At 37.0% G+C, this 25,109-nt stretch overlaps 1 protein-coding gene across 3 annotated transcripts in view; it reads left to right on the forward strand.

Moving 5' to 3' along the window:
• MINDY3 (MINDY lysine 48 deubiquitinase 3) overlaps positions 1 to 25,109 on the forward strand; it is an 82,870-nt gene that overhangs the window by 52,701 nt on the left and 5,060 nt on the right. For all 3 annotated transcript variants that reach the window (XM_059184046.1, XM_059184047.1, XM_059184048.1), the window contains 3 exons: positions 8,624 to 8,696; positions 21,443 to 21,515; positions 23,902 to 23,989. In XM_059184046.1, coding sequence (XP_059040029.1) covers positions 8,624 to 8,696; positions 21,443 to 21,515; positions 23,902 to 23,989 — 234 coding nt within the window. The remainder of the gene's footprint in view (positions 1 to 8,623; positions 8,697 to 21,442; positions 21,516 to 23,901; positions 23,990 to 25,109) is intronic.

The raw sequence follows: 25,109 nt of genomic DNA on the forward strand, positions 1-25,109 counted from the left end.
TTCTGTATCTGGTTTTTATAATTTTTAGGATTTTGCTTTTTCTCTTTGTTCATCATGTCAGTCATGTCAGCCTGCTGGCTAGAGGCCATCCCTCTTTCCCTTGCAATTCGTGTCTAAGAGTTTTTTGTTACAGTAGAGTTAGACAATCTTCCAAAGGTAATATGTTGTTGATAAGACCTACAGGTGTTCTGTCATGAGTAAAGTCTATGAGTGTTAATTAGAGTCAGCGTTGATAGGTCGACATCTCTAGGTGTCTGTGTGTCATTAATGGAAATAATTGCAGTCAGTACATTGGATAGCAGAATGGAGCAAAAGGTCTTACATCATGTATTTAATGTATGATAGTGTTAAGAAGTTTGTGGTTTTCTTTTTCTGTACTTTTATCTGTGTTACCCTCGGCCCAGAATGTGATCAAAATCCTGCTCATTGTTCATGTTCTAGCCTTGACATTTTTCTTGTTTTGGTTTTTTTTTTAAAGATTTTATTTATTTGACAGACAGAGATCACAAGTAGGCAGAGAGGCAGGCAGAGAGAGGGAGAGGAGGAAGCAGGCTCCCTGCAGAGCAGAGAGCCGGATACAGGACTCGATCCCAGGACCCTGAGATCATGACTTGAGCCGAAGGCAGCGGCTTAACCCACTGAGCCACCCAGGCACCCACATCTTTCTTGTTTTGACTCCTGCTTCTCTTACTCCCTTGCTGCTCCTAAAATTTCTTCCAGCTGTCTACCTTCTTGTGATCACTGATGTTAACTGCACTTTACCTGTTTTTCCCACAGGACCCAGTATAGCTAACATTAGACATTGTCCTAAGTCCTATTGAAATGCATAGATGAATGATGCAGTGTAGTCGTTTTCTGTTTGCATTTACTGAGTGGTGCCTGTGTCAGGCATTATGCTAACCATCTTGCATGCAGTCCTGATTTAATCCACAGATAACCCTGTGAGGTAAGTACCATTTCTCATCTACATCTAATGGTCTGGGGCCAGTGACAAATAACCTCTCCAAAGTTACATATTAGCGCCAAAGCCAGGATTCAAACTCTAATCTTCTGACTCCGTAGCTTTTCACTATTTCTATTCCTTAGGATAACAAAAAACAAATAATTACACCAGGACAGAGTAGAGACTGGAAGAGGGGAGAGGTGGGTGCACAGGATATGATACTTGAATGTAAAGGACATGCTAAGTTTTTGACTTAATATGAAATGAGGGCTGTATTCGAGACTTGGAGAAAAGAATAAGCAAAAAGGGACGAGATGGTGGGATGTGATGGTCTACGCTATATTTGGGGACTAGTAGTTCATTCTGTATGGCTACACCATCCTGGTTGTGCCAAAAGATTAAGAAGGAAGCGAAGGTTGGGATCAGATCCAGGACTAGCTGGAATAATCCTTTATTCCCAAACTATCTTCGTTCTATAATGTCTGCATGCTTAGCTTGATATGGAAGGCTTAACATGCATTTCCAAGGCATGAGTGTAAAGCATGTACAAGGAAGTTGAATAACCTTCATAATGAACAAGAACTTTTCCATAAAGCTCTGATAATACTTAGAGTATTAGAAATTTGAATATTGTGACTATTTTTCATAGTCAAACCCTGTTTAATATAAAAGAAAGGATTTGTGGGTGGCGGGGTTGGGGGTGGTACAGTCTGGGCTGACCCTCACTTTGCATTGACACTAAGGCAAGCCTGTCAAGCTTAAATTACATAGTGGTGTGTGGCCTGCAGTGTAATTCTTGTAGACCTTCATTTTCATATGAACCATAGAAGGTCTGTATATGTGGAGATTCCCCTTTATGTGGCTTATATTATAATCGATGTTGGAGGGTAAACATGAAGGGAAAGACAAGAGGAAAAGGTAGGCCAACTATAAACAGGAAGAGCAAATATACATAGCACAAACAAAATAAAGCCCCAGCCAGAATATGAGGTTTTAATTCCATTTGCCAGCTTCCTGAAGTAGTGACCCTGAGATCTCAGTGATTTATTCCATATTCAAGGAGGCAGTGAGAGCAGTCCACCCCAGGCAGGAGGCATATTTGACCACTAGAATTGTCTAGATTTGCATGCATGCGTTGGTGATCATAGAAGCATTTCAACAAGGTGAGTTTTGTTATATTTAAATTGTCTGTAGACAGTGTACCCTGTATTTGCCTATACTGAGTACACCACTCCCACCATACCCTTTCTCCTCAAACACACACCAGAGCTTATTTCTCTCTTAATTTACATGGTGGCTGCAGGTGTGTTCCATGTACCTTCTTCTAAGATCTGGAGTGAAGGAGCAGCCTGTCAGAAGGTGCGATTCTCCTGGTAAAGGGAAAAGAGAGACACTGGCAAAGCCACAGGTGGCCCTTGAAGCTTTTAGGAGCTAGCAGAATGTCACTTTTGCTTATCCTGCTCTGACCAAAAGAAGTCACCTGGCCAAACCTGACATCAGTGAGGGTAGGAAGTAGACCCGTCCCACAGAGGTACTTCACAAGCCCATAGCCACAGGCTATGCAGTTCACATGCAGTTTATATTATATATAAATATAATAATATTTATATTATTATAAATAATGCTCTTACAAGGCAGGGAGGCATAAGAAATTGAGAACAATAATGCCATCTAGCTCCATAAGTTACATTGTGTCCACGTGATGTAAGAGTTTAAAATGCTTCAAATGATACAAAGTCTTTACTTAGAAATGAGGAGGAATTTTCTGACTGATTTTTTATCCAGGTGATCATTGAATATTAACTAACCATTTAAAGAAGTCAGAAAATCAGTTTTCTTGAATTATGTAGGTATTGATGTGCTGAGAGAGGAATGGCTTGGGTGAGCTGTTCTCTTAATGAAATTCAGTAGTTAAAAGGCTAACAGTTTTTCTCCACCTGGTTCTTCACATAAGCAAGAGAACATGAAAATGCTTATAGATATCCACTTTATTCAGAGTGGATGCCTTAGGCCTTAGGGATGAATTCTCTGGCAGAAACCAGTTGAGAAAGACTGGTAGGATTATTAAGGTGAGTTGTGTAATTATGATAATAGGGAGAAAAAGAAACCATTCATTAGTATTAATAATAGTAGTGATTCTACTCATGCCTGTATGACTTCCTCCTCCTGCCTTATTTCTACTTGTACATTTAGAGTTTGGTTTTTTGGAGAAAGAGCCTTGAAGGGCTTTTCTTTCTGTTCCTCCTCTGACTTTTCTGCTAATGCAACACAAATGAGCACTACATAGCAGTGGGCTGTTGTGGAGAGAGCTGGGGGCTTTTGCACATTTGGGGAGAAGTAATGGAAGAGCAAGGAAAAAGTCCACTGCCCTAGCTACTGTCAGATGACGTGGCATCACCCGAATTGTTTCTAACAGTGGCACTGAAGAATATTATGTACTTGGTAATTGATTTGAAATCTGTCTCTTAGTGATTCCCAAAATATTTCCAGAAGTATAGTGAGTTTTAAAATCAGTATGAAACATCAAGTGATTTTAAAATGAAACGTTACTTTAAAGTTTAAAGGGAAATTATGTACCAGCTAACTTTTTTCTTTTGAGGGCCTCTTCATGGCACTAGGTAATGTTGCCTATGAGCTAAAATGTAACATATATGTGTGGTCATTCCTGAAGTTAGGTAAAACTCTGAGGTTCTTTGATTACTTAGGAGATTTCTCTTGATAATGATGAAAGGTATAATGAATAAGTAAAGACCTTTTTTCAGTAATGAGCTACTTATACCTAGCCAACAAACTGAACACAGGCCTTTTATTTCAGTAGGTGTTTAGAAGGATAGCTCGTGTTACAGGATTTTAAAAGGTTTATGGTGAACAGCGAATAATTATAGTAATAGGGCAGGCAGAACTGCATGAAAAAGAGATACTTGTTTCATGACTATAGGATATTAGATAGTCCCATGACAGCGTGGCTTTCTTTCCCCCCTTCTCTTCTATAGCAGTTTGCCAGTTAAGGAAAGTTGGTTGAGGCTAGATAATTTTAAAAGCTATATTGTTTAGCAATCCCTGTTGGCCAGTAAATTGGCTAAATAGAAATTGTTTGTTCTAATATTCCTCTGATAAAAGCATCAGATTATTATATTTAACCAAGTAGAGAACTACTTTTAGAGTAAAAATAATTTTGATGGTAAATCAGAGTTTAAATAATGAAAACAATATTTAAATATTTAACTATTAGGTTTAGTATCTTTTCCCAGAGGGGGTACCTAAAAGAGTTTTTGATGCAATATATGTGGAAATTTTGTTCTACTTAATAAAGCTAGTGATGAAGAAAAGAAAATGCTTACTGCTAGCCTTGTTGACTTGGATAACTTGGAATTACATCTTTGGAAACTATAACTGAATGGTTTCCTGAGGATGGTGGCAGGGGTTGATGTATGGTTTGGATTTTATTTTAGGAGGTAATTCCTTAATTTTAATATTGTTCATCAACATAAACATACGGTAGCATATTTTTCTCTCTTCCGTTTGATTGTGACCATACACACACACACACACACACACACACACAGAACCTAGGTCTTTCTTTACCATTTAACAGGCTTGCCAGCCAGTATTCAGAACATTGTGGGTGTGTGGGTAGTTTTATGCAAAATATGTATTAAATATAGAATCTAAAAACTATTGCTATATGGAGTCCTTGAAATGGAAATCCGAAGGGTCAAGTTCTCGCATTCTTCCTTGCAGTTCTACAGCTGTTACATGAGAGTTCTCTGACTTCATCTTTTATGTTTAGCAAGAAAAATACAGCAATTGTATCACTCTCTAAAATATTTTGTCTTTAGATTATAAAGGACACTTTATCAGTTGAATTAATTCTTCCCATTCAAACTTGCTATGCAAGTATGAAATATATTTGACATTTAATATATTACCAGATTCACCACTGTTAAAGATCTTTAAAATAGGAATCTTGTTCAGAAGTGTTTAAGTTAAATAAATTGGCCAAAATTAGTATTGGCATTTGTCATTTTAAATCAAATTAGAAGTTAAAAAGAGTTCAGCATGGAACACTTTAATGGGAATAGGTGGATTTATAACTTTTCCAGATTTCATCCATAAACCTTTAAACAGTATATAAATTTGAACAAGCTTTAACAAAAGATCATTTTCTCTAATAATCTAAAGAGCATGTAAACAATCAGACTTCAAAAAATCAGATTGGAAGACCGTACTGGCTTTGATTTGTGGATATAGACTATTGGAATGTTTTCATTGGAATTTTTTGTGGGGGGCGGGGCTTTTCCTTTTTCCTCCCTCTAGCAAAAACACATCTTAAAATGAATGGTATGATTAAAAACAATGTCTAGTGGGTTTAGCAGATTAGCTATTAGTGTATCATTGAGACAAAAGGAGCAAAACAAGATATTAAAAAAACCATTGATGACAAAATTTATTATTAGTAATGACTGTTAGAGTTGCTGGGCTCATTATGTGGAACCTGACCAGTGCCACTGGTTGTATTTTGGGAGGAGAAAAGGGATTTCTGTTTAGGTGGTCTGCATCTGGGTGGTTTGCTCATATCCAGTGTTTTGAGCTACTTCTTTCATACTTCTGAACTTCAACCAAGAAACTGTCTAAATTCCTTTTCTACCATCCTCCATTCTGACATCTTTGAAGTGATCTGCTGTCCTCCATTTCCATGTCTTGCTTTGTAGGTTTTCTAGCGCTGGCCTCCTCCAGTGCTCAGGTCCTGCTCCCACTGGCCTGTGAGCAGCTTGCAGTTGGCAGGCATGGAGTGCTGGTGGTGTGCTCAGCATTGGGAGAACGCCATGTGCTCTACTGGGATATATAACCGTCACCTCCTAACCCCTCATGTTCACAATCAGATGCATTCTGCCATCAAGGCTGATTTCCCTTCCTCACAGCTTTTCTCACAGTTCTAGTCCCCCACCTATGGCTCTACTAATTCCTTCTAGGATTCCCTACGCTCTTTGTCTTTGAACTGAGAGCCAGAGAATCTTTTTTGTAAAATCTATTAAGGTATACCCAGATGTGTCAGAAAGTTGTTAAATAAGTGCCAGTGCACTTGGAGAAATAATATATTCTCAGTGGGTCAGCCATATGGAAATTTTACAGTTTTAAATATTGTACAATATTTATTGGAACACATCCATGCTCATTTGTTTATGTATTACTGTATTGTCTTGCTGCTGCGATCATGTGGCCCTATATACTCTCTGGCCCATTACAGAAAAAGTGTGCCAGCCCCCATTCCAAATGAAGATTTGTTAAAACCAGATTACACTGGGAGTTGTGCCCACGTGTCAAACGATCTTCTAGATCAGACCAGCATATATAGCCTCTTCAAACAAGAAGAATACATTTTCTAAAGCCTAAGTATTTTGTGTGTTCATAACCAGAGGCAAGAGATACACAGTGAACATTTTTCAGTAAGTCTTAAATTTGTCTTCTCTGTGTTAGCATAGTACATTTTATTTATAGCACTCGTAAATAAGGCATCAGGTAGTTCACTTTCAGTTCTTTCACACACCTGCATTTTCTGACCTCTTTAATGCCAGAGAATTTGATAAAAACTTTTTCTGTGGTTAAAACTGGAATCTTCTTTGTTAGCTTTATAGTAATTTCCCAAAATTTAACTTTGTAAGAATATTAAAGGAGTGCTTCAACCATATTCTCTGCCACCTCTTCCCGTAAAAAGATTTTCTTTTGTGACTGAGAAAAACAGTACTTCCTTTCCCGCTATTAAATCGTATTTATATTTAGAAAATTCAAAGTCCTGTTCTAACAGGTGTTTTAAGTTTTTCCTCATCACTTAACTAATAACAAAGGTTAAAATGCAACACCTGGTTAATAGAAAAAATGTATCCTCCTCTTGGGCCAGTATAAGTTTACCCTTGGGTAAAATCTCATCTGCAGCTCTACCTTCTTATCCAGAATTTCAGTGATAAATCCCCAAATTCCAACAGCCATTCTAAAGGAAAGAATTGGAAAGAAGTGAGGTTGGAAGTAGTCAAGGAAACTAAAACCTGTGGTGGACTACATGGAGAAACTTCTGGAATTACGGTTGAAAGTGATAAAAGCAAGTAGGGGGATCATGGTAATAGTCCCAGTGTTAGTAATTGCGCCCTGAATCAGAGAGCTGACATGCAGTCCTAGCGTCAGTACAAAGTTAATGATAGGGCTAAGGCTGTACTGGTGATGTATTCTAAAAAGGAAAGCGTTTTTAAGAAATTAGGCTAAATAAACACTACCCAGGAATCTCGCATTATCATCCCAAATTACGAATGCATTCTTCCTTTGACCCAACAATCCTGCTCTGGTGCTCTGTCCTACAGATAAAACTGCATGTATGAAATTACATGTTCAGGTTTCTTTGGTGCAGCAGTGTTTTTCACAGCAAAAGATTAGACATTATCCAATTATCCATCAATGAAGGACTGAATCATAAGATCAGAAAGTGATTGAAAGGCCAGATGAAAATATGCCACATGACATACATCTCCGAAGTAATATTGAAAATGCAGAAAAAGTTGCTATCAAGGGATAGTAAATGCGAAAGAATTGTACATTCCCAAATCTTACTGTGTTATAAAATAGCACTTTTTTACTTTATTTTAATATGTGAAATACATGTAAGGGCTTACATCTGTTGTTCTCCCATCTGACTTCTATTCCCGTTCAAACTCAAGTATCTTATCTCATGAAAAGACCTACACTAATTGATTCTTAAGCTTTGTTCTTTCATCTCCAAGGTAAAGAGGGGGTGATGTGGTGATTAGGACAAAAGTGAACTATAAAAATTTATTTCCACAGAGGAACAGCATTTCAAATGGTATTTAACACTTTTATCCTATAACTTGTTAAAAAGGATTCAAGAAGGTAAAAGGGGATAGTTAGAAACTTGTTCTCTGATGAGGTTTGTGTGAGTGACCACAATTTTAGACAAAGGCTCCGATCAACGCCATGAATAGAGGAAAACAACTACAGCCCAGAACCTAGATTTCTGCCAGTAAAGTAGAATTTCATAACAGTTTAAATATGTGGAGCAAAGGTTTGTGAAGAGTCTAAATTAATGTTGAGTTTTGTGATCATTTTTGATAAACTACAATATTGCTTCCTACATAAAATTGCTTACTATAATGTAATTATCTCTTCCTATAGAGAATTTTAAATCTACTTTCTAGACATTTCGTGGCTAGGTATTGCTATAATATACTTACTAAAGTAATAAATACTAAATGCATTTCTATGTAATTATTTACTATCCTATATCTCTGGATTTCATTTTTAAATATTTGAAAACTAGGTATCTTATAAGTTATATTTTTATTTGAACAATAATTAAAGCAAAAGTATGTCATTACTTTTTGCAGGTTGCATTTTATAGTAATTATTTAATATTAGACTTCTCAAGTGTTTTTATATGAAGCTTCAGTATCATGCTCACGACGATTGCCTATGGTTGCAGTATTATTCCCATTTTTCCAATGTGTGGTAAAGGCCCAGAAAGTTTGTGGCTTAGCTAGTCACACACATGATAGAAATGTCACTCAAAATCTTCTGACTCCAGATTTCCTCACCCTAGCCTCATACTTGTTCTGTTTATTTGTGAGGCCATGGTATTGCTGTGTCTGGTTGATAGCATGCTTTTTCTCTTTTCAGGATATGGCTTTAGTTGCTCCTGAGGCTCCTTCAGAACAAGCGCGGAGAGTTTTTCAAACCTATGATCCAGAAGGTAAAAGATTTTATTATTTTATTATCAATGGCTGAGTGTTTTATATCTTTATATATTTGAAGTGGATTGATACCTGAGTGTTACTCAAAAGCATTTTTGGATTATTGAATGGGTGGCATTTCTTCAAATTTTTAAATTGGAAATGTGAAAATGGGAACAAATAAGGATGCTTAATGAATTTTAGGTATACAAATTTGATAATTTATACATTGCAGAATGGTAAGTATAGTAGCATTAGCTAACACCTCTGTCATGTCACATAATTATCATTTTTCTGTGGTGACAACAGTTAAGATTTAGTCTCTGAGCAACTTTGAAGTTTATAGTACAAAATACTGTACTGTATACAGTATACACAATACATGTATACAGTATACACAATACAAAATATAATCGCTATGCTGTGCATTAGCTCTCCAGGACTTACTTATCTACTAGTTCCGAGTAATGTCTTAAACACCTCCCCTGCTCACCTACCTCCCCAGCTCCTGGTAACCATCGTTCCTAATCTGGCCTTGGTATCAGAATAATACTGGTCTCATAATATGGTTGAGGAGTGTACCCTTACCTTGAGTTTTTTTGGCACAGTTTGAGAGGAACTGGCTTTAATTCTTTAAGCATTTGGTAGATTCACCAGTGAAAATACCTGTTTCTGCAGTTTGTTAAGAGGTTTTGGGTTACTTTGTCAATCTCCTCTTTGTTACCAATCTGTTCGGATTATCTGTGTTTTCATGATTCTGTCTTGGTAGTTTATATAGTTCTAGAAATTAATTTATTTCTTCTAGGTGGTCTAATTTGTTGGTGTATGATTGTTCATAGTATTCTGATACTTAGTGTTTCTGTGGCATCAGTTGTAATGTTTCCTCTTTCATTTCTGATTTTGAGCCCTCTCTTTTCTTGGTGTATATAGCTAGAAGCTTGTCTAGTTTTTCAAAAACAAGTTGTTAGTTTCCTTGATCTTTCCTATTGGTTTTCTGGTCTCTATTTCATTTATTTCCATTTTGATCTTTGTTATTTCCTTATATTCTGCTAACTGTGGCTTTAGTTTGTTTTCTAACTTCTTGAGGTATAGCATGAAGTTATTTGAGATCTTTCTTACACTTCTTTTAAAACTGCTTTTGAGGGAACCTGGGTGGCTCAGTGGGTTAAAGCCTCTGCCTTCAGCTCAGGTCATGGTCTCAGGGTCCTAGGATGGAGCCCCTTATTCAGGCTCTGTGCTCGGCAGGGAGCCTGCTTACCCCCTACCCCGTCCCCCGCCTACCTCTCTGCCTACTTGTGATCTCTGTCAAATAAATAAATAAACTCTTGAGGGTGGGGGGCCTGCTTTTGCAGCATCTCATAGGTCTTAATATATTGTGCTTGCAATTTCATTTGACCGTATTTCTTGATTTTCCTTTTGAGTTCTTTAACCCATGGGTTGTTCCGGAGCATGTTGTGGAATAGCCATGTATTCCAGATTTTCTTTATTACTGATTTCTAGTTTCATTCCCTGGTGGTCAGAAAAGACCCCTGGTATGATCTCAGCCTTCCTAAATTTGCTAAGACATTTATTTGATCTATCATGTGATCTATCGTGGATGTTCATGCGCACTTAAGAAGAATATGCCTTCTGCTGCTGTTGAATGGAATGTTGTGTATATGTCTAAAGTGTCATTTAAGTCCATTGTTTGCGTACTGATTTTCTACATTGATCATGTGTTTGTTGTTAAAAGTGGGGTATTGAACCTCTACTCTTATTTCATTGCTGTCTAAAATTCTCCCCCATCTGTTAATAAGTGTTTAATATATTGAGGTGCTCCAATATATGGTACATAAAGGTTTATAATTGTTCTATCTTCTGAGAAATTGATCCCTTTATCATTATATTGTGACCACCTTTTCTCCTGTTAGCTTTTTACTTGAAGTCTATTTCATCTGATATAAGTATAGTTACCCCTATTCTCTTTGGCTTCCATTTACTTGGAAAATCTTTTTTTGATTCTTCTGAGAGTCCTTCAAGATTAAGTGAGTCTTTTGTAGGCAGCATTTGATTGGGTTTGGTTTTTTTACCCATGTAGCCACTCTTTTAATTGGAGAATTTAAACCATTTAGAGTAGTATTTTGATAGGTAAAGACTTATTATTGCTATTTTCTTAGTTGCTTTCTAACTACAGTTATATAGTTTCTTTTTTCTCTTGCTGTCTTTGTGACTTGACTTTATAGCAGTATGCTTTGATTCTTCATTGTTTATTACAGGTCTTTGCTCTGTGATTACTATGAGGCCTTCGTCATATGCCTTATAGCCATCCATTTTAAGCTGATAACAGTTTAACTTCAATTACATCAGAAAGTTCTGCCCATTTATGTGCCCTGCTCATAATTTATTTTGATGTCCCAGTATACATCTCTTTATACTGTGTATTCATTAACATAATATTGTAGCCATAATTATTTTTAACACTTTTGCCTCTTATATGCTAGAGTTCAGTGATTTACACACCATTACAGAATGAGAATGTTCTGTTTGTTCATTGAGGTATAATTGACATGAAACAGTTTCAGCTGTACAACATAATGAGTATGTATATTGTGAAATGATCACAGTAAGTCAGGTTAACATCCATCACCATACTTAGGTTTTTTTCTTGTGGTGAGAAGTTTTAAGGTCTATTCCTTGAGCATCTTTCAAATATACAATACAGTATTACCTGCAATCACCCTGCAACACATTACATTCCTAGAAGTTACAGCTTGGAAGTCTACACATTTGATGCCCTTCAACCTGTACTTCCTCTGTCCCCTACCACCAAAGCCTCCCCCCCAAAGCAATTAGTCTCTTTATCCGTGAGTCAAGTTTTGTTTTTAGATTCCACACATAACAGAAATCACATGGCATTTGTCTGATGTATTTCACTTTGCATAATACCCTCACCTTCCATCATGTTGTAGAAAATGGCAAGATTTCCTTTTTTATTGATGAGTGATATTCTATTTTGTGTAATTTTTTTTTCCATTCACCCATTGATGGACACTTAGGTGGCTTCCATATTTCAGGTATTATAAGTAATGCTGCGGTGAACATGGAGGTGCATATATCTTTGCGAGTTAGGTTTTTAATTTTTTAAGGAACTTCCCTACTATTTTCCAGAGCAGCTGCACCATTTTTTATTCCCATCAACAGTGCATAAATGTTCCTTTTTCTCTGTATCCTTGCCAACACTGGTTATTTCTTGTTTTTTGATAATAGCTATTCAACACGTATAAGGTAATATTGCATTATGGCTTCAATTTGCATTTACCTGATGGCTAGTGATATTGAGTACCTGTTCATATACCTGTTGGCCATCTGTGTATCTGCTTCAGATAAATGTCTATCCAGATCCTCTACCCATATTTTAATCAAATTAATGTTAGGGGATTTTGCTCTTGAGTTGTAGGGGTTGTTCATGTATTTTGGATATTGACCCCGTATCAGATGTATTATTTGTGAATATTTTCTCCCATTTGGTAGGTTATCTTTTCATTTCATTGATTGTTTCCTTTATTGTGTAGCTTTTTAGTTTTGTTTTTTTTTTAAAGATTTTATTTATTTATTTGACAGACAGGGATCACAAGTAGGCAGAGACACAGGCAGAGAGGAGGAAGCAGGCCCCCTGCCAAGCAGAGAGCCCAACATGGGGCTCGATCCCAGGACCCCGAGATCATGACCTGAGCCGAAGGCAGAGGATTAACCCACTGAGCCACCCAGGCGCCCCTGTAGCTTTTTAGTTTTATGTATTTTTGCTTTTGGTGCCTTTGCTTTTGGTGTTAAATTCCAGAAGTCATAGCCAAGACATGTCCTAGAGCTTACCACCTATGTTTCATAATAGGACTTTCATGTTTTCTGATACTCAGTTATTAAATGGATTAAGTTTTTATGTATGGTGTAAGACAGTGGTCCAGTTTCATTCTTTTGCATATAGCTCTCCAGATTTCCCAATGCCATTTACAGAAGAGACATACTGTCCTTTCCTTGTTGTAGATTACTTTGTTGTAAATTAATTGGCCACTTGTGGGTTTACATCTCTGTTCTGTGCCATTATTTGTCTGTTTTTATGCTAATACCATACTGTTTTGATTACTGTAACTTTGTAATGTACTTTCCTATCAGGAAGCGTGATGCCTCCAGCTTTGTTCTTCTTGCTCAGAATTGCTTTGGGTATTTGGGGTCTTTGTGGTTCCATATAAATTTTAGAAATGTTCATTCTAGTTCTGTGAAATATGCCATTGGTATTTTGATAGGGATTGCATCAAATGTGTAGAGTGCTTTGGGTAGTACAGACATTATAACAGTATTAATCCTTCCAGACCATAAACACAGAGTAGCTTTTTACTTGTATCTTCACTTTCTTTTCATTAAAGTGTTACAGCTTCCTTATTAAATTATATTCTTCTTGGAATTGTGTTCTTAGTTAATTATTAGTGTATAGAAATGCAACAGATTTTTTTTTTTTATATTCTGCAACCTCACTGAATTTGTTAAGCCATTTTTTAGTAGAGTGTTTAAGGTTTTCTATATAGAATGTCATGTTCTCTGCACATAGTGACAGTTTGACTTCATCCTTCCCAGTTTGGATGACTTTTCTTTTTCTTGCCTAACTGCTTGGTTAGGACTTCTAATACTGTGTTGAATAAAAATGGTGAGAGGGGACATCTTTGTTCCTTACCGTAGAGAAAAGGATTTCAGCTGTTCACTATTGAGTGTTACAGTAGCTGTAGGCTTGTCAAACATGGCCTTTATTATGTCAAGGTAGTTCCCTTTATATCTGCTATGTTGAGAGTTTGAATCATGAATTGTTCAATTTGTTAAAGGCTTTTTCTGCGTCTATTGAGATGATCATATGATTTATTTTAGCCTTCATGCTGTTAACGGGGTATACTGAGTTGTGGATGTCAAACCTTCCTCACATCCCTGGAATAAATCCCACTTGATTGTGGTATATGATACCTTTAATGTATTGTTGAATTTTATTTGCTAATACTTTGATGACGATTTTTGCATCTGTGTTTATCAGGAATATTGGCCTACAATTTTCCTTTCTTGTGCCATTTTTGTCTAGTTTGGGTATCAGGATAATCATGGCTTCCTGAAAACATTTGGGAATATTCATGTCTTTTCTACTTTTGGAAGAGTTTGAGAAGAATTGGTATGTATTCTTCTAACATATTTAGAATTCACCAGTGAAGCCAGCAGGGCCTGGACTTTTGTTTGTTGACAGACTTTTTTAGTGATAGTTTCCTTATTCACAATTGGTCTGTTGTAGATTTCTAGGAATTTATCCATTTCTTCTGTCTAGTTAATAGTCTCCTCTGATCATTTGTATTATGTGGTATCAGGTGTCATGTCTTTGATTCTGATTTTATGTGAGTCATCTTTTATTTTCTTGGTACATCTAATTAAAGGTTTCTCAGTTCTCTTTAAAAAAAAAAAAAAAGAACAGCTCTTCATTTCATTGATATTTTTCTGTTTAGCCTCTATTTCATTTATTTCCACTCTGATTATTGTTCCTTTATTATTTTCTTTCTAGTTCCTTGAAGTGTTTGACATAAACAGTCTTCTATTACACTTCCAGTAGAGAATTTTGAATTTGACTGTATATTCACCTTTACCAGTGAATTTTATACTTACATTTTAATGTTACTAATTTAGTGTCCTTTGATTTCAGCTTTAAAAGCCTCATTATTTCTTACAGGGTAGGTACATGGTAATAAACTACCTCAGCTTTTGTCTCTCTGGGAATATGATTACCCAGCAAAATTGTCATTCAGAAAGGAGAGAAAGTATTTCTTTTGAGCACTTGCTCTCTGAGCCTACAAGTTTTCTGCTGAAAAAGCTACCTATAGCCTGATTGAGATTCCATTATATATGATGAGTCTTTTCTTCTGTTGCTGCTTTCATAATTCTGTATTTGATTTTTGAGAGCTTGATTACAGTAATATGTCTTGGTGAAGAAGAGCTTTCAGGACCTTTGAACTTCATGTACCTAGATGTCCCCTCTTGCTTCCCAAAGTTTTCAGTTCTGTTTTTTCCATATGGGACTCCCATGCAGAATTGTAGAGAAGACGACTATGTCCCAAATGAAAAAAACAAGACAAAACTACAGGGGAAGAAAAAGGGCTAAACATGAGGGAGATAAGCAGTCTACCCAATAAAGAATTCAAAATAATGGTCATAAAGACACAGTGGATGAAATCTGTGAGCACTTACTCAAAGCGATAGAAATTATAAAACATAACCAGCCACAGAGGAAATGGTAACTAAAGTGAACAATGCACCAGAGGAAGTCAAAAGAATGGGGTCAGCAGTCTAGAAAACAGTAATAAGAAGCAACAATGCTGAATAGCAAAGAGAAAATTAAAAAGTGAGGATGGGTTAGGAGACCTCAGCAACATATCAACCATAATAACATTCTCATTGTAGGGGTCCCAGAAGGAGAGAAACAAGGTGGGGAAACCTATTTGAAGAATTAACAGCTGAAAATTTACCTAATATGGGGAGGGAAATATACATCCAGGTCCATAAAACACAGAGATCCCCAAACAAGATGATCCCCTGGAAAACAAGATCCACACCAAGAAAACAGTAAAGAGAATCTTAGAAGCAGCAAGAGGAAAAGCATACAAGGGAAACCCTAAAAGATTATCAGCTAATTTTTCAGCAGAAACTTTGCAGGCCAGAGGGAGTGGCTAATGTTCAAGTGCTGAAAGAAAGAAAGGGGAAAAAAAAAAAAAAACTTAGAGCCAAGAATACTCAACCCAGCTAGGCTATCATTAAGAATTAAAGAGGAGGGGGCGCCTGGGTGGCTCAGTTGGTTGGACGACTGCCTTCGGCTCAGGTCATGATCCTGGAGTCCCGGGATCGAGTCCCACATCGGGCTCCCAGCTCCATGGGGAGTCTGCTTCTCCCTCTGACCTTCTCCTTGCTCATGTTCTCTCTCACTGTCTCTCTCTCAAATAAATAAATAAAATCTTTAAAAAAAAAAAAAAAAAAAAAAGAATTAAAGAGGAGGGGCACCCGGGTGGCTCAGTTGGTTGGACAACTGCCTTCGGCTCGGGTCATGATCCTGGAGTCCCGGGATTGAGTCCCACATAGGGCTCCCTGTTCGGCAGGGAGTCTGCTTCTCCCGCTGACCTCTCTCCTATCATGCTTTCTCTCTTTCAAATAAATAAAATAAAATCTTTAAAAAAATTTAAAAAAAAAAGAATTAAAGAGGAGATAAAGGGGTTCCTCACCACTAAAATCTTACAAGAAATGTTCAAAGGACTATTTTAAGTGGAAGAACTAGAAGAAAATTATGAAAAGAATTGGATACAAAATCAATACACAAATCTGTTGTGTTTCTATACACTAATAATTAACAAGAGGGAAATGAAGGAAACCATGCCATTTACCATTCTATCAAACAGAATAAAATATGTAATAATAAATCTAACCAAGAAGACAAAAGACCTGTTCTCTAAAAATTGCAAGACAGGGGCACCTGGGTGGCTCAGTGGGTTAAAGCTTCTGCCTTTGGCTCAGGTCATGATCCCAGGGTCCTGGGATCGAGCCCCACATTGGGCTCTCTGCTCAAAAGGGTGCCTGCTTCCCCCCCTCCACCTACTTGTGATTTCTGTCAAATAAATAAAATCTTTTAAAAAATAAAAAAAAATAAATAAAATTGCAAGACATTGAAAGAGATTGAAGAAAACACAAATAAGTGGAAAGATATACCAGGCTCTTGAATTGGAAGAAGTAATATTGTTAAAATTATTGATAGCACCCCAAGCAGTCTACAGTGTATTCAGTGAAATCCCTATCAAAATAGCAATAGTGGCTTTTATAGAACTTGAAGAAAAAAAATCCTAAAGTACGTATTAACCTCAAAAGCCACAGCAAGCTTGAGAAAATGAACAAACTTGGAGTTCTAGATTTTATATAATAATCCAAACAGTGTGGTATGGCATACAGACAAATGGAACAGGATAGAGAGCCCAGAAATAAACCCATGCTTATATATGGTCACTTAAACTATGACAAAGGAGGCTATACAATAAGAAAAAGACAATCTCTAAAATGGTGCTGGGAAAAGTGGACCACTTTCTTAAACCCTGCACAAAAATGCAAAATGGATTAAAGACTTAAATATGAGACCTGAAACCATAAACTCCTAAAAATGAACCCTCAGAAAACCTACATAGGCAGTAATTTGGATGTCAACCTTAGTGATATTTTTCTGGATCTGTCTCCTCAAGGGAAACAAACTATTGCATCTACATCAAGCTAAAAAGCTTTTGCACAGCAGAGGAAACCAGCAAAACAAAAAGGCAAACCCTGAATGAGAGAAAGTATTAGCAAATGATATATCTGATAAGGGAGTATTATCCAAAATATATAAAGAATTCATACAATTCAACACCAGAAAAGCACATCATCCAATTCTAAAATGGGCAGAACACTTCTATACATATTGTCCAAAAAAGACCTACAGATGGCCAACATACAGATGAAAAGATGCTCAACATCACATTAGTGGAAATGGAAATTTAGGAAATGCAACTCGAAATCATGAGCTATCACCTCACATCGGTCAGAATTATCTGGTATCAAAAATGCAAGAAATAAGTGTTGACAAGGATATGGGGGGGAAGGGGGGACCCTCATGCAGTAGGAGTGGTAATATAGGCTGGTGCATTGTGGACAGCAGTATGGAATTTCCAGAAAAAACTAAAAGTACAAGTATTTTACCAGAAGATAAGGAAAGTATCGATTTAGAAAGACATAGACACCCCTATGTTTACTACAGCATTATTTACAATAGTCAAGATAATGGAAGCAACCCAAGTGTCTATAGAAGAATGGATAATGTGGTATATATACAGGAATATTACTCAGCCATAAAAAAGAATGAGATCTTGTCATTTACAACAACATGGATCCAAAGGGTATAAGGCTAAGTGAAATAAGCCAGACAAAGGAAAATACCATATGATTTTACTTAGATGTGGAATCCAAAAAATAAAGGAGCAAGCCAACACTACAACAACAAAGGTGACAAGAGAAACAGACTCATGGAGAACAAATTGCTGGTGGCCAAATGAGAGGATGTTGGAGGGGCATGAAATGGGTGAAGGGGATCATGAGGTATGAACTTCAAATCTAAAACTTAAGCCTATTTAAAGCTAGCCTATTTAAGCTAATTTAAATGCTATTCCCTTATGTTTATGAGATATACTGACTCTGATTCTAATGTGCATTTATGTAACCTTGAGAATAATTTCACTTGGAGGTTGTTTCCTGTTCATCAGTCCTTAGGCATTCTCTAGAAATTCCTTTTGTTCAGTTCAGTTCTCTCTATTCCTCTTAATGGAGCCATTTTCTCCTCTGTTCCCTTGCTGCTTCCCTCCTGCCACCCCCACTTACCCCGACCCGTGTCGTCCCCGCCCTCCTTCTGCTCCAGGTTTTGTAGCTTTTCTATCACATAATACAGGGGGTTTTGCAGGCCAGCCCGTAAATTCACTACTCCTTTCTTTCTGATTTTTCAAGTGCTTACACAGTGTTTTTGGTTGAACTATGGTGCCTGAACCTTGTTGAAACTTGTTCAGGCTAGTTTGAACGGTCAGACATGACACTGCTTGTTGGGCAGCCATGTGTCAGGCAGCCCTTCCTCCTCAGGCGCTCCCATCTACTGGGGAGCCAGACGAGCAAACCAGTAGTAATACGAAGGCAAAGAGGCCAAGGAACGCTGAAACATGACAAGGTCTTAACTTCATGATGGTGTCCTAAAATCATGATGAGATGTCACCTCACATCAGTCAGAATTATCTGGTATCAAAAATGCAAGAAATAAGTGTTGACAAAGATATGGATAAAATAGGGGGGTACCCTCTTCGTTCCCTTGCCTGGGAACAAAGGTTGCATACTTTTTTCTACTGGTTATATTACATTGCAGCTATGTGTTATTAAATTTTTAATAATAAGGTTAAGTAAAGTATAATACATCGTTTAGTGAAAGAAAAATTATTATTTGACTAAAACTGGCATTAACTTACTTTTAGATCTCAGTTTTATTTTGTATTCCCAAAAAAACTTGACTCTCTCACACCTACAGTGGTTTGAAAACGTTAACAGTCCTAAGTGCGGCCGTGTCCCCGCTCCCCCCCGCCCCCATCCTCCATCTTCTCACAAGTTGTCTCCTGCTTTCTCTGCTAATTCTGGGCTTTGCTTTCCTCCTGCAGCACAGTCTGACTGGTGACCAGACTTGCCAGGCTTTCCCTTTTCTTCCCTTGTCTTTCAGAACAGAAATTGGGATTTGGTGCAAATGGTGAAGCTTCTCGGGAAACGACTCCCTTGACTGTCACTTGCGTTCTCCTGCACCAGTGCTTCTTTACACACAGTTATTCCTCCTCTCAGCCACTTGACACATTTTACAGTCTGTTAAGTCAAAGCTTCTTTTTCTTCTAAAGACACAGCTTTTTCCCTTTTCAAGTGTTTTAAACACAACTTAACCATACCAGAACACTTACATGTTACCTGCTTAAGATCACAGCTGGTGCACTCTCGTCCTCTCGCCACCTCCGGTTACCCGTGCGTTCAAGGTCTAGAGCACTGCTGTGGTCCGGTGTGACGGTCAGCAAATGGTCCTTGCCGGTATTTCCTCTGTTGTTGGTACCAAGGGCTTATCATTGCAGCATCTACTTCCATCATCTCTCAGGGAATCGGTGCCTAAATACTAGATGTCCTAAGCTTCATCTGCTTTCAGACTTAAATATTTCTTTTTCTAAAGATTTTGCCTGATACTTTATTTGGTATGAATTCAAGAATAAAGTAATATCAAAATAAAGGTTTTAAAAAGGTAAGCAATTGTCCAAATCACCTCTTCTAATCGGGGGTATAGTAAAAGTCTTCAGTGTATTATGAAAATTACACTACAGTCTAGCTTTAAAATACCGTTTGCCCTAAATGTAGAATCACTGGGCTGGTAGTTACTGTTGTTCTCGAGAATGTGTGTGATTAAGATACTCATAAGTATCTTAAAAATATGCTGGACTATGTATGCTTGAGGTTAATCGTGTTTGAGTGAAGAAGGTTGTTTGTTGCCCCAGTTTTTGTTTGCCTACTTTATAGGGCCAGTTAGCTCCTGGTTTAGTCTCTATTATGTTAAGAAGTGGTAAGACTGCCCACCATTCAGGGTTCCTGAGGAACATTGTAATACAGACTGTTTATCAGGTGAATATACACATAGCCCCAAAAATAAGGAAACCTATGGAGAGAATTGTCCCTTTCAACTAGGGGCCAAGTAAAGCCTGTTTTACATTTTGAATGCTAAGGTTTTAGCTGTGACTTAGCTAAACAAATGAGTTTTCTACCTTTTAAACTGATCAAATTTAAGCTTACAAAGCTTGAGTATTTTCACACTTACCTTCAAACAAGTTCTTTACTCTCTATACCTCAGATTACTGGTAACTTGAAATCTGGGAATTAAACCTTCCCTTCTAAAAATTATACATTTTTACTTATCCTAAATAAGGGGGCCCCGGGTGACTCAGTTAAGTGTCTACCTTCGGCTCAGGGCATGATCTTGGGGTCCTGGGATCAAGTTCTGCACTGGGCTCCCTGCTCAGCAGGGAGCCTGCTTTTTCCTCTGCTGCTCTCCCTGCTTGTGTGTGCTCTCTCTGTCAAATAAATAAATAAAATCTTCTTTAAAAATAGATATAGGTATTTATATCTATATATCCTAAATGATTCTTTGTTTTTTAGGCAAGGCCAATTTTTCTTCAAATGGCTAAGCATCTGCTTAAGAGTTTCAGACTATAAAATCTTAACTTCTTTCTTCCCTTTCTGAAAGAGTATATGCCACATCCCGAAAGAACCACTGCACTGTATTCTGGAGTAAGATAGAAGTGGGCCTTTTGTACATCTTGTTCTCCATGACAAGACTTTGTTTTTTAAATATCTAATTCCCGAAAAGGATATTGTGTGGAAAGTTGATTTAAAGCTGAAATAGTCTCCAGGAATGAGTAAATGGGTTGAGAAACTCAGACACTGCACATTTAAGGGAATGAACTTGCTTGTTAAAACTGTGATTTCAAGTGCCCCTACACGCCTTTGTGTGTCATGTGCTATTGCATCATCCGAGTTTGGGCCCTTTCCCAATGCTATTTCCTCAGCAAGCCCAAGAAAAGGAATATTTTCCATAAACTCATCTTCATCAACCGTTTGTTTCTGTCCCAAATTCTCAACTTTTGAATTTTTCCCTTTAAGTCTATGGCTTTTACTTAAATGAAGTCTGTTATAGGGATAGCTCTTGGTCTTAGAGCAGCGTATCATTAACATTCTTTCAAAAAGAATGACATTATAACTGACATTGTAACTAAAGAAATTTGGTGGTAAAGACTTATTTTAATTGGCTTTCTTAAAGGGAATTTAAAGGTTCACACTGTTATTCAAAGACAGACATACCTAATTACTAAATAATTATGATAACTTTAAATAGAAAAATACTTTTATCTTTGACATTTATAACCTTTTTTAAGGAGTAATTTCACTTTTAAGTTTCCTGAGAATTCTCAGGTACAAGTCATGTGGGATTTTTTTATTAGAAAAATAAATCATTGCCTCTGTGCCCAGAAAAGTCAAAGAAGAGAGTATCTAATAATAGGCACAGTTGCCTCTCACATGATTTTTCTCCTAGCATTTCTTAAAGCAAACTCTTACTCAAGATGCTAATGCTATTTTTCTCCCCCAGATAATGGATTCATACCTGATTCACTTCTAGAAGATGTGATGAAAGCATTGGACCTTGTTTCCGATCCTGAATAGTAAGCGAAACAGGAAGAGTCTATCACATTTAAAACATGACACAGTTTTGCCTTTTTTAAAAATCTAAACCTGAGTATAGGAAGCTTAGTTCTTTATGTAAAGCAAAGATGTAAGGAGAAAGCAGTATTTATAGCAGATTCAACATACTTAAAATGACCTTTTCCCCACACTTTTCCTATTGTTTTTTCTCACTATAAAACCTTCTCCATTTTTAAAAATTCTGTGCATATCTGAAAGTAATGACAGATATCTATGATGTCCATATTGCTAGTCGTCTCACTTAAAGGACCGGCAAGCTTCGGACTTGGTCTTAAAGACATTTGATCGAAGACATTGCACATTGTATATCATTAAATTGACTGATCTAAAACCTTTTTGTAAGCAACCCCAGTATGTTACAGAATATAGTTTTCAGTATTGCTAAATGTCCTCTTTTTATACTTTGTAAATTGATAGATCTCTAACTTTTCATAAATGTGTGTTTTTTGATATCGATGAGAATCTCTTAAGGGGATATATCTGTTGCTCAAATATGAAAATACAGAGATCACTAGATTTTTCCTTCGGTAGATTTTAATTTTCAGTCTCAAAGTTATCTGACAGTGAACAAATTAGAGCTTACAAAACAAAAGAAAAGATTCAGCAAAAGCACCATCAAACATTTAAATACACAGTTTTTAGAACTTGATATTTAAAACTGTTTTTAAATAGCTTGCTACATTTTGTTTGAGAGTATGAAACACATTTTCAAATGGCTCACATCTGAATTAATTTATCTATTACTAGAGCTCTGATATTATTCATTCTTAATAGACATAATCATTTCTAACTTAAAGAGGAGGAACTCAATTCAGAAAAATGAACTTGTCCAATAAATGGTATAATTGTAATTATGTATTTTGTAAAATCGCAAATCGTTATTTCTTCTAAATGGATTTCCAAATAGAAACCATCTTGTTTATATCACTGTAGTTTGCAAAAGAGAATTGAACTCAAGCAGTTTTGATTGTTGACAGTTCTTAAGAGGGAAAGGAGAAAAAAAAAGTTGTTTTTTTTCCCTCAAATTCTTACGTATGTGGCTATCGTCTACTTAATTTTCCTTTATTCATCAGGATACATAACATACCTTCAATTATAAAGTTAGTGCACTTGAGTTAGATTGTTTTTCCTAGAGGTAGCTGACAAATTGGACTGAGTTTTTCATTCTGTATTTTGGCCTACTCACATTTATAATATGTGATGGCCTATAAACAAATAGCACCGCATTAAGATTAATGAATTAAATACATTAAATATGACCTTGCCTTCATTTGTTTCATGCCCTAATCTAACCTAACATGCCCAGTCTTACTCAGACCCGCTCTACCGTCATATCCTTTGCATTATGTAACAAGGTATATTTAACCTGTCATTTAAGATCTGGGAGAGAGGGGCTCCTGGTGTGGCTCAGTGGGTTAAAGCCTCTCTGCCTTTGGCTCATAATCCCAGGGTTCTGGGATCGAGCCCCACATTGGGCTCTCTGCTCAGCAGGGAGCCTAATTCCACCTCTCTCTATCTGCCTGTCTCTGCCTACTTGTGATCTCTGTCTGTCAAATAAATAAATAAAATCTTTAAAAAAAAAAAAAAAAGGTCTGGGAGTAGAACATAGAAAATGAAAATTTTCTGCAAAGACCATTTTCATTTTTACAACTCTGCCTTCCCAGTTCCACCTAACCCCTTTCACCAGCCTTGGCTCCACCTACATGGCAAGCAAAGCGTGTTCCTGGTAGGCTGTTCCTGGAACAACGCAGTCTGCGCAGTCCGCGCCTCTTGCGGTCACTCGCTGTGCTTCAGCATTCTGTGCCTCTTCACCCTATACCCTTCAGTTACATTGTCTCAATTTTAGCTTCCTTTGCATTTGGTTCTTGAAAGTAAGCCTTTTGGGAGATGTTTTTGATTATCTGAAGTGCCTTTGACATGGTTTCTTTTTCTCTTTGAGCTTAAACATTTTTTTTTTTTTTTTTAAGTTCAGTGGCTCATATGATTGTTAAATTCAGGCATACCTATGAAGCAAAAAGAATTGCCTTTGGGAGGTTATAAGCCTGCGTTTACAACCCAAGCTTTTGAAATTACTTTACCTAATAAGGGGCAATGTTTCAAAGTCGTCATCATCATTTAAATTCTAAATAGTAACAGAGTACTCTGGTTTAAAAATAACCAAGTTTTGGCAAATTAGATGTCATTCCTGTGTATTTGTCACTAACGGTCTAAAAAGAACAGCTCTTAAGATTTTTGGCAGTGAGATGTGTTATAGTACTACTAATTTAATCTCTATGAAAGAAGGAAAATAAGCTTTTTCTCCTTGGGTATCCACTGTTTTTCTTTTTTTTTTTTCCCTCCCCGTAGTATCAATCTCATGAAGAATAAACTAGATCCGGAAGGATTAGGAATCATCTTATTGGGTCCATTCCTTCAAGAATTTTTTCCCGATCAGGTAACATAATTGAAGACATACTATATGTTTTGTTCTCCTGGGATGAGCATTTCATGATTGTTTCAGCATTTCTTTTCTACTCATGTAAAATGGTATAACATGCAGCTAGAAGACGAAGAAAGTGCTGTTACGATGTAAATACTTTCCCATACAGAGAGGATAAAAGGGTATGTGTGTTCCAGTACAGTAATGCAGAATTTCTGGGGAGGGGGAAGTGGAAGAGCGTGCATGCACCGGCACATACAGCTAGGGTACTGGTTTTTAAAGGAGCTGTAACAATGAGAAGTGCGCGCAGTAAGAAGAGAAAGACCCTCTCTACCCTCCTGCGCCCTGTTTTCCTGCTCTCAGGTCATTCTTACTCATAAATGGTACTTACCTTTTTGGAACTTTTAAAATACATTTAAATAAAGAAAGAAGGTAAAGGAGTCTGTGTGCAGGAGAAACACCTAAGTTGCAGGAGAATTTTAGTTGAGTGAAAGTAGAACCTTGGAGTGGAGCTGTACTGTTTCATGTTAGGACATGTCTTCCACAGGGCTTCGACAGGCGCTAGTCTCCATACTCCTGAGTCACCTCTACATCGTTGACAAAGCCAGTTCTGTAGCCCATGCCTGTTTTTTCTTCGTGTTTCCTAGCTCCGTGAAGGATGTTACTGCTAAACCAGATGCCAAATTTAGGCCAGGCATAGTGGGATCATTTCATCAGATACTATAATGGTTTAAGTTAAAGATCTGTGTTTCAGTAGAAATGCCAGTTTCTATTTCACCTCTCTTATAAAGGAGATGTACTGCCAAGCTTGAAGTCATGGAGGGAAAAGGTCAAGATAGAGTTGTTAATTTTATGTTTTAGGTTTAAATTATCTTTAACAGAGTAGACATTACTGACATTCAGTCTTGGTAATTAAAAGAGAACCCATATTTTCTAAATCTAGATCTGTTATGGTTAATGCGAGTAAAGAAAGTGAGGTGAAATTCAAAGTAAGTATATAACAGAATAGCTAGAGGTCTTTAAATTTTGGTAAATACTTCATGAAAAACTTTTTTTTCTGACATTATTAAAATGACTATTGGATTGTGATATCCTCTCTCTCTTAGATATCTTAATAAATGTTTAGTAAATGATA

The sequence above is a fragment of the Mustela lutreola genome, chromosome 8, assembly GCF_030435805.1.
Source record: "Mustela lutreola isolate mMusLut2 chromosome 8, mMusLut2.pri, whole genome shotgun sequence".
Lineage (NCBI taxonomy): Eukaryota > Metazoa > Chordata > Mammalia > Carnivora > Mustelidae > Mustela > Mustela lutreola.